Source organism: Thamnophis sirtalis, unplaced genomic scaffold (genome assembly GCF_051295495.1).
Source record: "Thamnophis sirtalis isolate CommonGarterSnake01/CBP01778 unplaced genomic scaffold, rThaSir2_p1.2 scaffold_2, whole genome shotgun sequence".
NCBI lineage: Eukaryota > Metazoa > Chordata > Lepidosauria > Squamata > Natricidae > Thamnophis > Thamnophis sirtalis.
In genome coordinates this window covers 10121032-10133940 of record NW_028261382.1, presented here as the reverse complement: position 1 = coordinate 10133940, position 12909 = coordinate 10121032, and the positions used below count along the sequence as shown (strand labels likewise).

Here is a 12909-nt window from a genome sequence, read left to right as displayed (position 1 = left end):
GATAAGTGTGGGCACCGCTGTTGCAGCATTTGCCGCTCCGGCTTTGCAGAGTGCTCACTTCTCTTGTGCCATGGTTGTCCTTCCGTCCTCAGATGTCTGGCATCCTTGTTTGATCGGCGTGCACCATGTCGATCGGTCTTGTGCCAGTCTTTCCCAGGAGGGGGTGTCAATTTCCAGGGACTGGAGAGAGGCTTTCAGCATGTCTATCAGGCCTGCAATTATATTCCTTTTAGAATTTTGGCCTGCCACACTTTCTCTTATTTCATTATGCTGTTTCTTTAGTATAGTCAATGGGAGGGGGGAATAGACAGGAGTAGGATTGTGGAATGTATTGTTTTTCATTCTTTACTAGAAGCCAAGATCATCCTTTGTCTCCGCACTTTCACACCTGACAGGAAGCAGTTGGGCGTAGACACCAGCGTGGAAGAAGAAGATTGGACCATGTGATGGATTGTGGGTGTGGGGACAAGATCATGAACTTTTAACTGGGTGGGATTCTGATGTAACTTCCAGAGTTGGAATTCCACAGCACGATGCCAACATGCCTGTTTTATTAAATTGGTCTTCTAAGGATAGTTTTGCCTTTGACTCTGATTTAATTCTGCATGGTATTTGGAATGCTGACAGTGTCTTTGTACCACTTCCTTTGCCTCCCGTGCCATCACTTTCCTTGGGGCAGCTCACCATAGAGGAGCTGTTTGGGAATTCAATGGTCTGGCTGTCATCTTTTCTTTTGGATCTTTGGCCTGCCATACTTTCTATTATTCTACTATGCATTCCCTATTGTGGGAAAATGGGGAGGGGGGCAATTGTAAGGAGTTAGATGATATGTAGCCATAACAAAATTCTTTCTAGAAAGCCAAGGTTATCCTTTGTCTTTGCACCTCTGCACCCGACTGGAACTGGATGGGTGGAAGCTGCCAGCACGGCAGTGGAAGATTGGACCATGTGATGGACTTGTGGGTGTGGGGGCAAGATCTTGAACTTTCAACTGGGTGGGGGAAACTGGGAAGCTTTCAGATTCGGGTTTTCCCAGATGTGCCAACTCTTAATAAATTGGAACTTTGAGGAATCCTTTGCCTCTGACTCTGATTTAATTTTGGATGCTATTTGGAACCCTGACATCAGCTCCCTGCAGCTCCCTACCTCTCCACCCCAGCTCCAGGGTGATGGGATTAAGACAAGGCCCTCAGGACATGATAGGATTAGCCCTCTGCCCATCTAGCAACAGAACTCACCACATGGCAACTAGGGAGATTGCATCACCCAGCAAGGTTCAAACAAGTCTGGGACTCAAATGACAATCTACAAAGTTACCCCTGTATGGCCTCATGGGAGGTGGGGAAAACTGGGAAGCTTTCAGATTCGGGTTTTCCCAAATGTGCCAACATGGCTCTCTCTTCATCAATTGGAACTTCGAGCAATACTTTGCCTTGGACCCTGATTTACTTTTGGATGCTATTTGGAACCCTGACGCTGGCATCCTTGCAACAAGGCCTGCCCAGCGTGTCTGTGCTTTCATCAGCAAGGGGTGAACTGATGTCAGGCCTGCTCTGGAGAGGACCTCTCTGTCCGGCCCCTTGTCCTTCCACCAGATCCTCGGTATTCTACGGGCGCAGATCATGTGGAAGTGGTTCAGTTGGGTTCCCATTACAACATACTTCCAAAATGGAACGTATCCAGTCAGGACTTAGCATCGCGCATGAACTCAGCCTTTGTCTCGGCATAACGACGAGAAAAATCTTGGAATTCTTTCAGGATTCAACGTTTAATGTTTAGAATCTGTCCCACCAGATACCCTGCATTCTTCAAAAATAATAATAATAATCCCAGCGACTCTTTCTGTCCTCTGAAATTGCCACTTGAGTCTCTGCATCAATTAATCTTGGAGATAAAGGTCACGGGGCTTTTCAAGCGAACTAGGTCTAACATTTTACAAAGATTTTGTGCTTGCATCATATTGAAAGCACCGTATGGTTTAACTACGCTGGCTGGGGAATTCTGAGAGTTGCGGGTCCACATAGATTAAAATTCCTGAGGTCGAGAAACACTGATTGAGCCTAAGGCGGTGATGGTGAACTTTTTCGCCGCCGAGTGCACAAACCAGAATGTGCGTTTGTGCACTTGTGCACGCCCGGAGCGCTGGAAACCCGAAGACCAGGTGGCTGGTGCTCATGCGCTCACCTGCCAGATGGTCAGTGGTGGGATTCAGCCAGTTCGCACCTATTCGGGAGAACTGGTTGTTAACTTTCTAAGTAGTTCAGAGAACCGGTTGTTGGAAGAAATCTCCTTTTGTTTTTTTCCCCCACTTTACAGGGCTAATCCTGTAAGGAAGGCAGGAAGGAAACATTCTGGTGTTGTTTCTAGCTTCATCTTTATTGCTCTGCTTACAGAAACTGCCTCTCCGGTTAACCCTTATTCCATTGCAACAGCTAAGGCCAAGCGCCCATCGACCTGAATGACCTTGAGTTGGCCACGCCCACCCAGACAAATGACCACCGAGCCCCGCCTACCCAGATGGTCATTAGGACAGAGAAGCGGTTGTTAAATTATTTGAATCCCACCACTGCAGCTGGTCTTCGTGTTTCTGGCACGCTGGTCTGCGATGTTCCCGTGGTTCGTCCATGAGGCCAATGTGGAGAAAAGACAGGACACAATCTTTCTCGGGATGGAGCAACCCAGATTGGGGGTCTGAGAGCCCCTTTTATTGAGATAGGACAAAGGCAAGAGGAGCAATAGCATGTGGTTAAAAACAGCCTGTAAAAGTACAATTTCTAATTACTGCTCAGTCTATATATGGTCAAATCCTGGGCGTCATTGGTAGGGTCTCAGGATGTTATGTTATGAACTATCAGGATGTTATGGAGTTTTAGGAGTTTGTTTTCTCCTGTGTGGTTCAGCGTGGCTCTGCATGCCCCGTTATGAACTGGGCCATGGGTGACTCACACCTACACAAAGAACTAAATGCGTGCACTGGAGCACTGGATACCTGAGCACCAGGTGTCTGGCTCATGCCAGCTGGTCTTCAGATTTCCGGTGCTCCGGCATGCGCAAAGACCAGCACGCTGGAAACCAGAAGAGCAACTGGCGACGGTGCCAATGCCCACAGAGAGGGCTCTGAATGCCACCACTGGCATGCCTGCCATAGCTTCGCCATCACGGGTCTAATGCATGTTGTCCTGGTAGATTATAGTTTCCTCCTAGGCAGAAATAATTTTGCCCCACACTTTTTTCTTCCGAGATGTCAGATTCCAAATAGCTTTATCCGGCTGCGGTGTTTCTAAATTTTCTTTGTGTAGCTGCTGCCTTTAAATGCAGCTCGGTTTATTGTTTTACTGCAACATGATTTTGTATTGATTTTGCTTGCGTGTCGCCACGAGAGATTCTTCTTTGATTGCCACAGGTTCCATACCAAAAATTGAATTTAAAGCAACCTTACTTGGAAAGACATGATTTGCTGAAAAATATGTTTCTCTTTTGAAAGCTGCTTTTGTGCACCCGGTGCTGTCACTGACTGCACCCAACTTCTGATGAGTGAGAAGTTCTGGAGTGCCAGGAATGTACAAGGGTTGTTGTTTAGAATTGCACCAAGGGGTGGGGGGTGGGGGGGGAAACAGGTTTTTTTAAAAAGATATTTTTCTCGAATACCTCTTTAAAGTCTCCTTCGAGTCAAGCTGAATTCCGGCTGACCTCCCCAACAAGTCAGTGCAGTTTTCTTGGCAACAACGTGGAAATGCTTTAGAAATTCTCAGATGTGCTTTGTTTTTATTGGCTTCCCACTCTAGCCTTTAGCAACCTGACAAACTCCCATCCAAATTCTAATCAAGCCCAATCCTGCTTAGCTTCCGGACCGGAACAAGATCCTCCACGCTCTGCTACTTTCATTGTCCACGCAGGCTGCTGGTTGAATGACTTAGGGTTCAAACTTGATTTCGTTAAGGTGATGAAAGAAATGTCCTTCTGGGTTCGGCTCCAAGTGGGGAAAAAGACACTGGAGACATGGAGGCTGCTTGGAAAGATGGTTTATTGTTGGACAGGAGCACGTGGCTTGAGCTCCTGAACAGAAAAGGTGATCACATGCTTCAATGTTGGTGGAGAAGAAGAGAAGGGCCGAGGGAGGGGCTTGCTAGGCTTTTTATAACATGTTCAGTCCCACCTTTCTGTTTCCTGTTCCTGTGTAAGAAATGTATTCTGATTGGTTATCAGACTCCCATGGGGCCATGCAGGGGCAACTCTCTGGGCTGTGTTTTGAATCCAGGTGTGGTTGAGTTCTCAGATGCCATGTGGTCAGTTGGGTAAAGTTCCTTAATCCCTTCCCCCTGGAGCTGCAGTGGAGAAGTCTTTATTGTGTAAAGGGACTAGCTTGGCCTTCTTAATGGCCCATTGACAAAGTGGGGATGGGCAGGAAGCGACAGGCAACTATTCTGTCTTTTAAAACATGTTTCTTCCTTTTCACATCCAGAGAAATATTCTGCCTTTTCAATATTTCCTAGGATATTTCATTTTTCTGGGAGAGGGCTGGATGATAACTTCCCACAAAGGGAAGCATCAGGGCTCTGTTTGACCTTGTGCGGGGGGGACAGAGGGGCCACGGCTGGGGATGTGTGGCCAAGGGGCATGGCCAAGGGGCGTGGCTGGCAGAGCATGGCCACCTAGACATCACTCGAGGCTCCATCTGCTAGCAAAAACGGAGCTCGGGGAAGGCATGTGTGGCCTGCCCGGGTTCCGTTTTCACTGGCAGAGGGCTGGACAAGGCCATCACGGATGAAAACAGAGTGGGCCGTGTGTGGCTTCCCCAAGCTCTGTTTTCGTTGCCCAGAGGCCGTGGCGGATTAAGGTTTACTGGTGCCCTAAGCAATGACAAATCTTGGTGCATACTGTACAAATCTTCATTGGTTTTATTTTTTTTTCTTTCTCAACTTTGTGGTCCCCGCTTTGGGCCTGGTGCCCTAAGCACATGCTTAGTCTGCTTAATGGTGTTGGAAGAAATGTCTTTCTGGGTTCGGCTCCAAGTGGGGGAAAAGACACTGGAGACATGGAGTTCTCCCCTTCAGCTCCAGCATGATGGGATTAAGGCATGATAGTATTAGCCCTTTACCCAACTCATCATATGGCATCTGAGAACTCAACCAAACTTGAGACTCAAAACACAGCCTAGAGAGTTGACCCTGCATGGCCCCAGGGGAGTCTGACAACCAATCAGAATACATGTCTTACACAGGAACAGGAAACAGAGAGGTGGGGCTGAATAGATTATAAAAAGCCTAGCAAGCCCCTCCCTCAGCCCTTCTCTTCTTCTCCACCAACATTGAAGCATGTGATCACCTTTTCTGCTCAGGAGCTCAAGCCATGTGGTCTTGTCTACCAATAAACCATCTTTCCAAGCAGCCTCCATGTCTCCAGTGTCTTTTCCCCCACTTGGAGCCGAACCCAGAAGGACGTTTCTTCCAACAAATGTGTACAATCCGATAATACTATTGCTTACAATATATATTCTTATGTATATTTTTATGCCTACATTTGTTTCCAATTTGTTAATCTTCTTTCATTGCTGATTTTCTAATCTCTGCACCTATTATCTAGCCATTTATACCGTATGTCCCGTTATTGAGTAATATTCTCTTTCTCCTTTATCATTACGTTCCATTGTTCACCTGTCGATTTTGGCACTTTCTAATATTTTCTTTATTTCCATTTCATCTGTAGGTGTCCTTCCCTTTTTCCAATTTTGTGCGTACCTAATTCTAGCTGCTGTTATTACGTGTAACTTTAGATCTATAATTCTTTTACTGTATTTCTCCGGTAGTATACCTAAGAATAATTCTGGTTTTAGGTCTGTTTATTATAGCAGTTAGACTTATATACCGCTTCATAGGGCTTTCAGCCCTCTCTAAGCGGTTTACAGAGTCAGCATATCGCCCCCACAGTCTGGGTCCTCATTTCACCCACCTCGGAAGGATGGAAGGCTGAGTCAACCTTGAGCCGGTGAGATTTGAACCGCCGAACTGCAGATAGCAGTCAGCTGAAGTGGCCTGCAGTACTGCACCCTAACCACTGCGCCACCTCGGCTCCTTATGCTTATTATTATGCTTATCCTTATTATGCTATCCTTATTATGCTATCATCTCTTCCAATCACCTTTTTAAAAAAAATCTTTGACCAATATTTATTCGCCGGTGGATAGGTCTACCACAAATGATGATAGGATCTCTGTGCCTGTTTACATTTCCAACACCCTGGTGATATGTTTGGGAACATTTTTGCCATTCTTGCTGGTGGCAAACGCCAACCAGAGAACATTTTGTAGACTAAATATTAATCTAATGTAACTAATGTAAATATAATCTAGCTCTTTCCATTAGCCTCTGGGAAGAAAGATGAGGAATCTTGGCAGGGGGGCCTCTGTTCCTTTAAGCTCCTACAAGAATGATTAAAAGGGCTTTGAGGCCATTAAGGACTCTTTGGGGGAGGGAATCACTCAGAACTGTTAAACCACAATGCAGGTGGGGTTGATTTAAGATGCTGTTACCCAGCTGGGTCAGGAGACTTCTGCAAGCCAACAACCAAGCTCAGAGAGCATCAAGGACCCCACATTTCAACCCTGAGCTACCAATATTCTCTCCTACAGGTACAGGTAGACCACGGAGAGGTCTTCGGACAGCGCAGGCTCTCCGGAGATGAGCACTGCCCCCTAGAGTCGGGAACGACTAGCACATATGTGGGAGGGGAACCTTCACCTTTTAAAGGCTACTTCAGCTGACTGCAGTTCTGAAGTTCGGCTGTTCAAATCCCACCGGCTCAGGGTTGACTCAGCCTTCCATCCTTCCGAGGTGGCTAAAATGAGGACCCGGATTGTTGTTGGGGGCAATATGCTGACTCTGTAAACCGCTTAGAGAGGGCTGAAAGCCCTATGAAGCGGTATATAAGTCTAACTGCTATTGCTAACTGCTATTCAATATGCATTAAAAAAAACAAAAACACCCACCGCGCGGGAGGTGATGAGGACAGAGAAAGAGAGAGGAAAATGCATCTCTCACTCACTGTTAAACATTCATCTTACAAATCGGATGGATTCTTATATAATTAGCCCCCAACAGCGTTTCCTGCCCACCCCCAAAGGAAACCCTTCTCCGGTTCTGCCCTTGCGCAACGCCCGGGGAGAGGAGAAAGCCTCCCAATCCCACGCATCAGGAAACTTGCCAAACAGCTGCGCGGCGGGGGGGGGGTGGCGGTTTCAGGATCGAGCGCAGCCAGAGCGCCCGGCTGGGCGGCGGTACCCGGCGTGGCCTGCCCGCCCCTGACTCCGCCTGCCCGCCGCGTGCTGCCGGCTTCTCTCCGCCCCGCGAGTGGGAGGCGGCTGCGGGCGAAGCAGGTGGGACTCGCCGCTGGAGCCGCTGCCTGCCTGCCTGCTTTCCCTTCGCCCAGCCGGCCCTTCCCGACGGCGCGGGGGGCTCCCCGCAGGCGACCCCCGAGTGGGTTGAGCGGGCAGAGTCCAGCCAGGCCGGCGGGGCGCCTCCTTGGCGAGCCCGGGTCCCCAGTTGAAAGGACGCGCGCTCTTCGGACAGCTGGATGTGTGAGGTCGGGACGCGCCCGGCGCTGGGCGCCGGCGAGCGAGGGGGCGAGGAGACCCCGCCGGCCAGCGCTCTCTCGCCGCCCAGCTTCGGGGCCGGAGACAAGTGCCGGGAGATGGGGTGAGTCTGAGCCGGAGCGCGTCGGCGGGGAACCGCTGGGTTGCGCGCTTCCTTGGGCGCCCGGCTTGGGGCGCAGACCCTGGAATGGGGGTGTCAAGCCTGGGCGGCAGGGGGGCCCTCCCGGTTGCCCCACCCTCCGGGGGAGGGAGTTGCGTCGGAGTTGGCAGGAGGCTGCCTTCCCCAACTGGAGACCTCTGCCCTTAGTCCGCTTTCACCGCCGTTCCTGTGGCTCTCAGCCAGCGGAGCTCCTCAGCCCTGGCTTTCCAAATTCCCTCCACCCACTACAACTCCCATCATCCCGCCCTGAAAAGTACACTGTCCCTCCCGTTCGGTTCCAAGAGCGCCTGCCTTGGGTTGCCGCCGGGGGATCCGAGCCGGATTCCCGGGAGATGGGCGGGCGGGAAAGCAGCGGCGGCGGCCCTCCAGATGTTGTACCACCCTGGCTGGTAACTCCCGGAAGAGATGCTGGGGCTTGAAGGTCATCGACATCTGGAGGGAGGAGGGCGCAGGTTTCCCCTGGCTGACGGTCCCTGGTGCTGAAACAGTCTCCGGAAGAAGTGAGGCGTCCTGAGGTTTTGAGGAGGGGGGTGGGGGTGGCAAGCCACGGTTAAACGCAATGGAGAAACTTTAGAAAAGATGGTTATTCCTGTTGCCAGCTGCCGGGGAGGAGGCAGCTCTGCCAAGGCAAGCTCTCCAAGGCTGTGCACCCTGTGCTGGAGTACCCTTGGAGTGGCAAGCGTGCCAACTGGACTTCAGGGCTTGGTCTCTGGAGCTGCATGCCCCCCCTTGCCATCTTCCGGCAGATTTCAACCTTCTAGGGTCAAAACAGGAGGGCACGGTGGCTCAAGTGGCTAAGACGCTGAGCTTGCCAATCAGAAAGGTTGGCAGTTCAATGGTTCGAATCCCTGGTGCTGTGTAATGGAGTGAGCTCCCGTTAACTTGTCCCAGCTTCTGCCAACCTAGCAGTTTGAAAGCACATAAGAAATGCAAGTAGAAAAATAGGAACCACCTTTGGTGGGAAGGTAACAGCGTCTCGTGCACCTTCGGCGTTTAGTCATGCGGGCCACATGACCACGGAGACGTCTTCGGACAGCGCTGGCTCTTCGGCTTTGAAACGGAGATGTGCGCCGCCCCCTAGAGTCAGGAATGACTAGCACATCTGTGCGAGGGGAACCTTTACCTTTCTCCAGGGTTAAAACAGGGCTTACTTCAATCAGGGTTTATTTTTAAAAATGCTTAGGGCTTGGAAAGAGCTGTGAAGAAGACAGGTGCTTCCCTTACAGCTGAAAGAAGGGCGGAGAAGAGGGCTGTCATCGAAAGGGTGGGATCTCTCCCACACCCCCACATTACAGGCGTCATCCGATTGAATCCCTTTAGTTGTACCACAGATAAGTCAGCAGTCAAAGCATTGCTCGAATCTGATGGGTTTATGCAATGTTGAAGCCCAGGTGGGCATCTTTTAAATAACAGTGGGAAGGGGGGGCGGAAGAGGGAAAATTGAGTAGCTGCCGGGTGAAATAGGGATAGCGGGCATAGATAAGATAAGATAAGATAAGATAAGATACTTTATTTGTATGCCGCCCTTTTCCCTGGGGGGACTCAGGGCGGCTCACAGTTCAGGGGGGGGGGGAGGACAAACCAAGTTACATATAAGACAATACATCATTAAAAGCACAACATTCATACTATTCAGGCAGGGCTAAGGTCTTTAGCCCCAGGCCTGTCGGGACAGCCAGGTTTTAAGGGCTATGCGGAAGGTCTGGAGGGTGGTGAGGGTACAAATCTCCACGGGGAGTTCGTTCCATAGGGTCGGAGCTGCCACAGAGAAGGCTCTCCTCTGCGTGGTTGCCAGTCGACATTGACTGGCTGATGGAACTCGGAGGAGGCCTAATCTGTGGGATCTAATTGGTTGAGTGGAGGTGATTGGCAGTAGGCGGTCTCTCAAGTACCCTGATCCAATACCATGAAGGGCTTTGTAGGTGACAAGTAGCACCTTGAAGCGTACCCGGAGATCAACAGGTAGCCAGTGCAGCTCGCGGAGGGTAGGTGTTATGTGGTGTTATAGTCTGGAGTCTCTCATTAAAATATGCATCGATGCATTGAGGGTATATGATTCTTCCTCTTTCTTCCCTGGGACGCAGTGGCTCAGTGGCTAAGACCTTGAGCTTGTCAATCAGAAAGGTCGGCAGTACGAATCCCTAGCGCTGCATAATGGAGTGAGCTCCCGTTACTTGTCCCCTAGCTTTTGCCAACCTAGCAGGTCGAAAGCATGTGAAAATGCAAGTAGAAAAATGGGAACCACCTTTGATGGGAAGGTCGCAGTGTTTTGTGCGCCGTCGGCATTTAGTCATACTGGCCACATGACCATGGAGATGTCGTCAGACAGCGCTGGCTCTTTGGCTTTGAAACGGAGATGAGCACCGCCCCTTAGGGTCGGGAATGACTAGCACATATGTGCGAGAGAAACCTTTACCTTTACCTATATATTATTCCCACAGCATCTTCGTAAAATAGATTAGGCTAAGATTAGGATTAGGATTAGGATTACTTTATTTATATGCCGCCCTTTTCCCTGGGGGGACTCAGGGTGGCTCACAATCCAAGGGGGAGGGGAATACAAGACAAAAAATACACACATAAAACAGTACATCGTTAAAAAACGCAACAGTCATACTATTCGGGTGGGGTTGAAATCTTAGCCCCAGGCCTGTCGGGACAGCCAGGTTTTAAGGGCTATGCGGAAGGTCTGGAGGGTGGTGAGGGTACGAATCTCCACAGGGAGTTCGTTCCATAGGGTCGGAGCAGCCACCGAGAAGGCTCTCCTCCGGGTAGTTGCCAGTCGACATTGACCGGCTGATGGAATTCGGAGGAGGCCTAATCTATGGGATCTTATTGGCCTAGTGGAGGTAATTGGCAGTAGGCAGTAGTAAGACACCATCGTTGGTCTGAATTCACCCTGTGAGTTTTAAATAGGAGGAGACTTTGGGGAGTCCTTACTAACTCTCTGTCCAGGAGGGGTTGATGACTGAATCCTTCCCTTTTGTAATTCCCCTACCCAAGGTTGGCATCTCCCCTGAGGCAATGCCTTTCTGCAGAATTCCAATTTAGCACCGCAGCTCTCTGTTGTTACGGTATTGGTTTACCAATCCTAGCTAAATTTGGGGGATTAGGCTGCCACTTCCGGTTATGGCAAGCCAGGACTTGCAAAGCTGGCTACGGGTTCTCCGAACTTGCGCGTGTCCTCGTGTCTTTGAAGAATGCCAGCTTGTTAAAGGCTGCCGAGCCTACTTGACTTGCAGTAGCCCTGGGATGCAATCCGATTTCTTTCCAAATCAACAGGCATACAAATGAGCTGTGCATCGTGCTGGACGAAAACTTAACGGCAGACTGTCACCCTCGAGTTTATTTATTAATTAAATTGTGTGCCATCTGCTTCCCGATATCCAAAACGATTCTGGGTAGCTTACAATGGCATAAAAGCGCAGCAACCAAAACATTAAAAGCATTAAGTTCTCTTTAGATTCTCTTTAGGACTCTTGACTTCTCAACTGGTTCTTTTCCCCCCCCCCAATCTAAGCAATGCAGTTCCCAAACTTTTCACGGTAGCTTGCAAAAGTGTGTGTGTGTGTGTGTGTGTGTGTGTGTGTGTGTGTTGCATTTGTGCTGATAAATAAATATAAATAAAGGGGGACTAGTATAGATCTATTTCAAGCTATTTAGCTCTCATCAGTTAGCCATAGCCTTATTGGGAATCAAACCTGGGCTGTATTACATATCAGGCAGTTATATTAGCCACTTATGCCTCTTCTTGCTACAAACAACGGTTTAAGAAAGTTTTAAAGCTATGAACTGGGAATCTCTCATATATATAGCTATATATCAGCGAGATATACATATATATAATGGCTAAGACGTTTGCCTAAGATGCAATACAGCACAGGATCGAATCCCAGTAAGGGTATGGCTAGCTGATGAGAGCTAAATAGCTTGAAATAGATCTATACTAGTCTCCCTTTATTTATTTATCAGCACAAATAAAACACAAATATAACAAAGGCAACAGTAAAAATATTGGGTTTCTCTCGTGATGGACTCTTGTGACAAGCCGATTGACAGATGATGGAAGCAGTTAGCTTCCTCCCATAGTTGGGGCTTACCAGGGGTTGTGACACTAAATATATACCTTCTTCCCTGGCTTCAGCTGATAAGGAGGAGACCTGTGGCATAATGGCTAAGACGTTTGCAATACAGCACAGGATCGAATCCCAGTAAGGGTATGGCTAGCTGATGAGAGCTAAATAGCTTGAAATAGATCTATACTAGTCTCCCTTTATTTATTTATCAGCACAAATAAAACACACACACACACACACACACACACACACATATATGAATTTAGCCAGGTGTATCTGTAGCAATTACGTTTGTAGGAATTATATCCTAGGCAATTTATATTTGGATGGGCACTTCTCAGATCTTATGCCTCTTCTTGCTACAAACAACGGTTTAAGGAAGTTTTAAAGCTATGAACTGGGAATCGCTCAGCCAGTGATGGCAAACCTTTTCCATGTGCCCAAACCTTCAAAATGCAATGCGTGCTTTGCCCCCGTGCATGCCCTCTGTCCTGCGACCCCCTGCAAGTGCCCCATCCCCCTGCGCACGCGTATGCACATCCACCCCACATGCACCCTGTGCATGCGCGGCAGAGACCCCAAAACCAGCTGGCCAGCGGGAGATGTGCGTGTGCGTGCGGTGGAGCTGAGCTGGGGCGGCGACTTGGTTCGCCATCATGGCACTAGGCCAGGGGTCAGCAACCCGTGGCTCTGGAGCCGCATGTGTCTCTTTCATCTCCCTGCTGCAGCTCCCTGTCGCCAGTCGCCACCACAATTTTGAGAGGCGCTTCTGGGGTTTTTTTTGGGGGGGGGGAAGCATGGCATGCCAGAAGGAGACTCTATGGCAAGGGGTGGGTTTTCCAGCCAGCTCCACAATTGATCGGCTGTCAATTAGGACGCGCTAGGAGGAGACTCTATTGTTGGGGAAACCGGACTTACAGCTGTCTCCTGAATTGAACGGGGGGCTTCCAGTTAGGACCTTTGTGGCCCTTTGAGTGTTGTAAGATTGCTGATCCCTGCACTAGGCCATTAAAGTTGTGTTGAACTAAGAGTGGGGAAATGCTGGGTCAATCCACTGACTCTTTGGTGAACTTTTGCCAGTCGCC

General features: G+C 49.4%; 1 protein-coding gene across 1 annotated transcript in view; it reads left to right on the top strand.

Annotated features, from left to right (window-relative positions):
• The first annotated feature begins 7374 nt into the window (after positions 1–7374).
• The window catches only part of HOMER2 (homer scaffold protein 2), a 91487-nt gene continuing 85952 nt past the window's right edge, over positions 7375–12909 (top strand). The window contains exon 1 of the mRNA XM_087704251.1: positions 7375–7691. Within this exon, the coding sequence (XP_087560377.1) occupies positions 7570–7691 (122 nt within the window). The 5' untranslated portion in view covers positions 7375–7569. The remainder of the gene's footprint in view (positions 7692–12909) is intronic.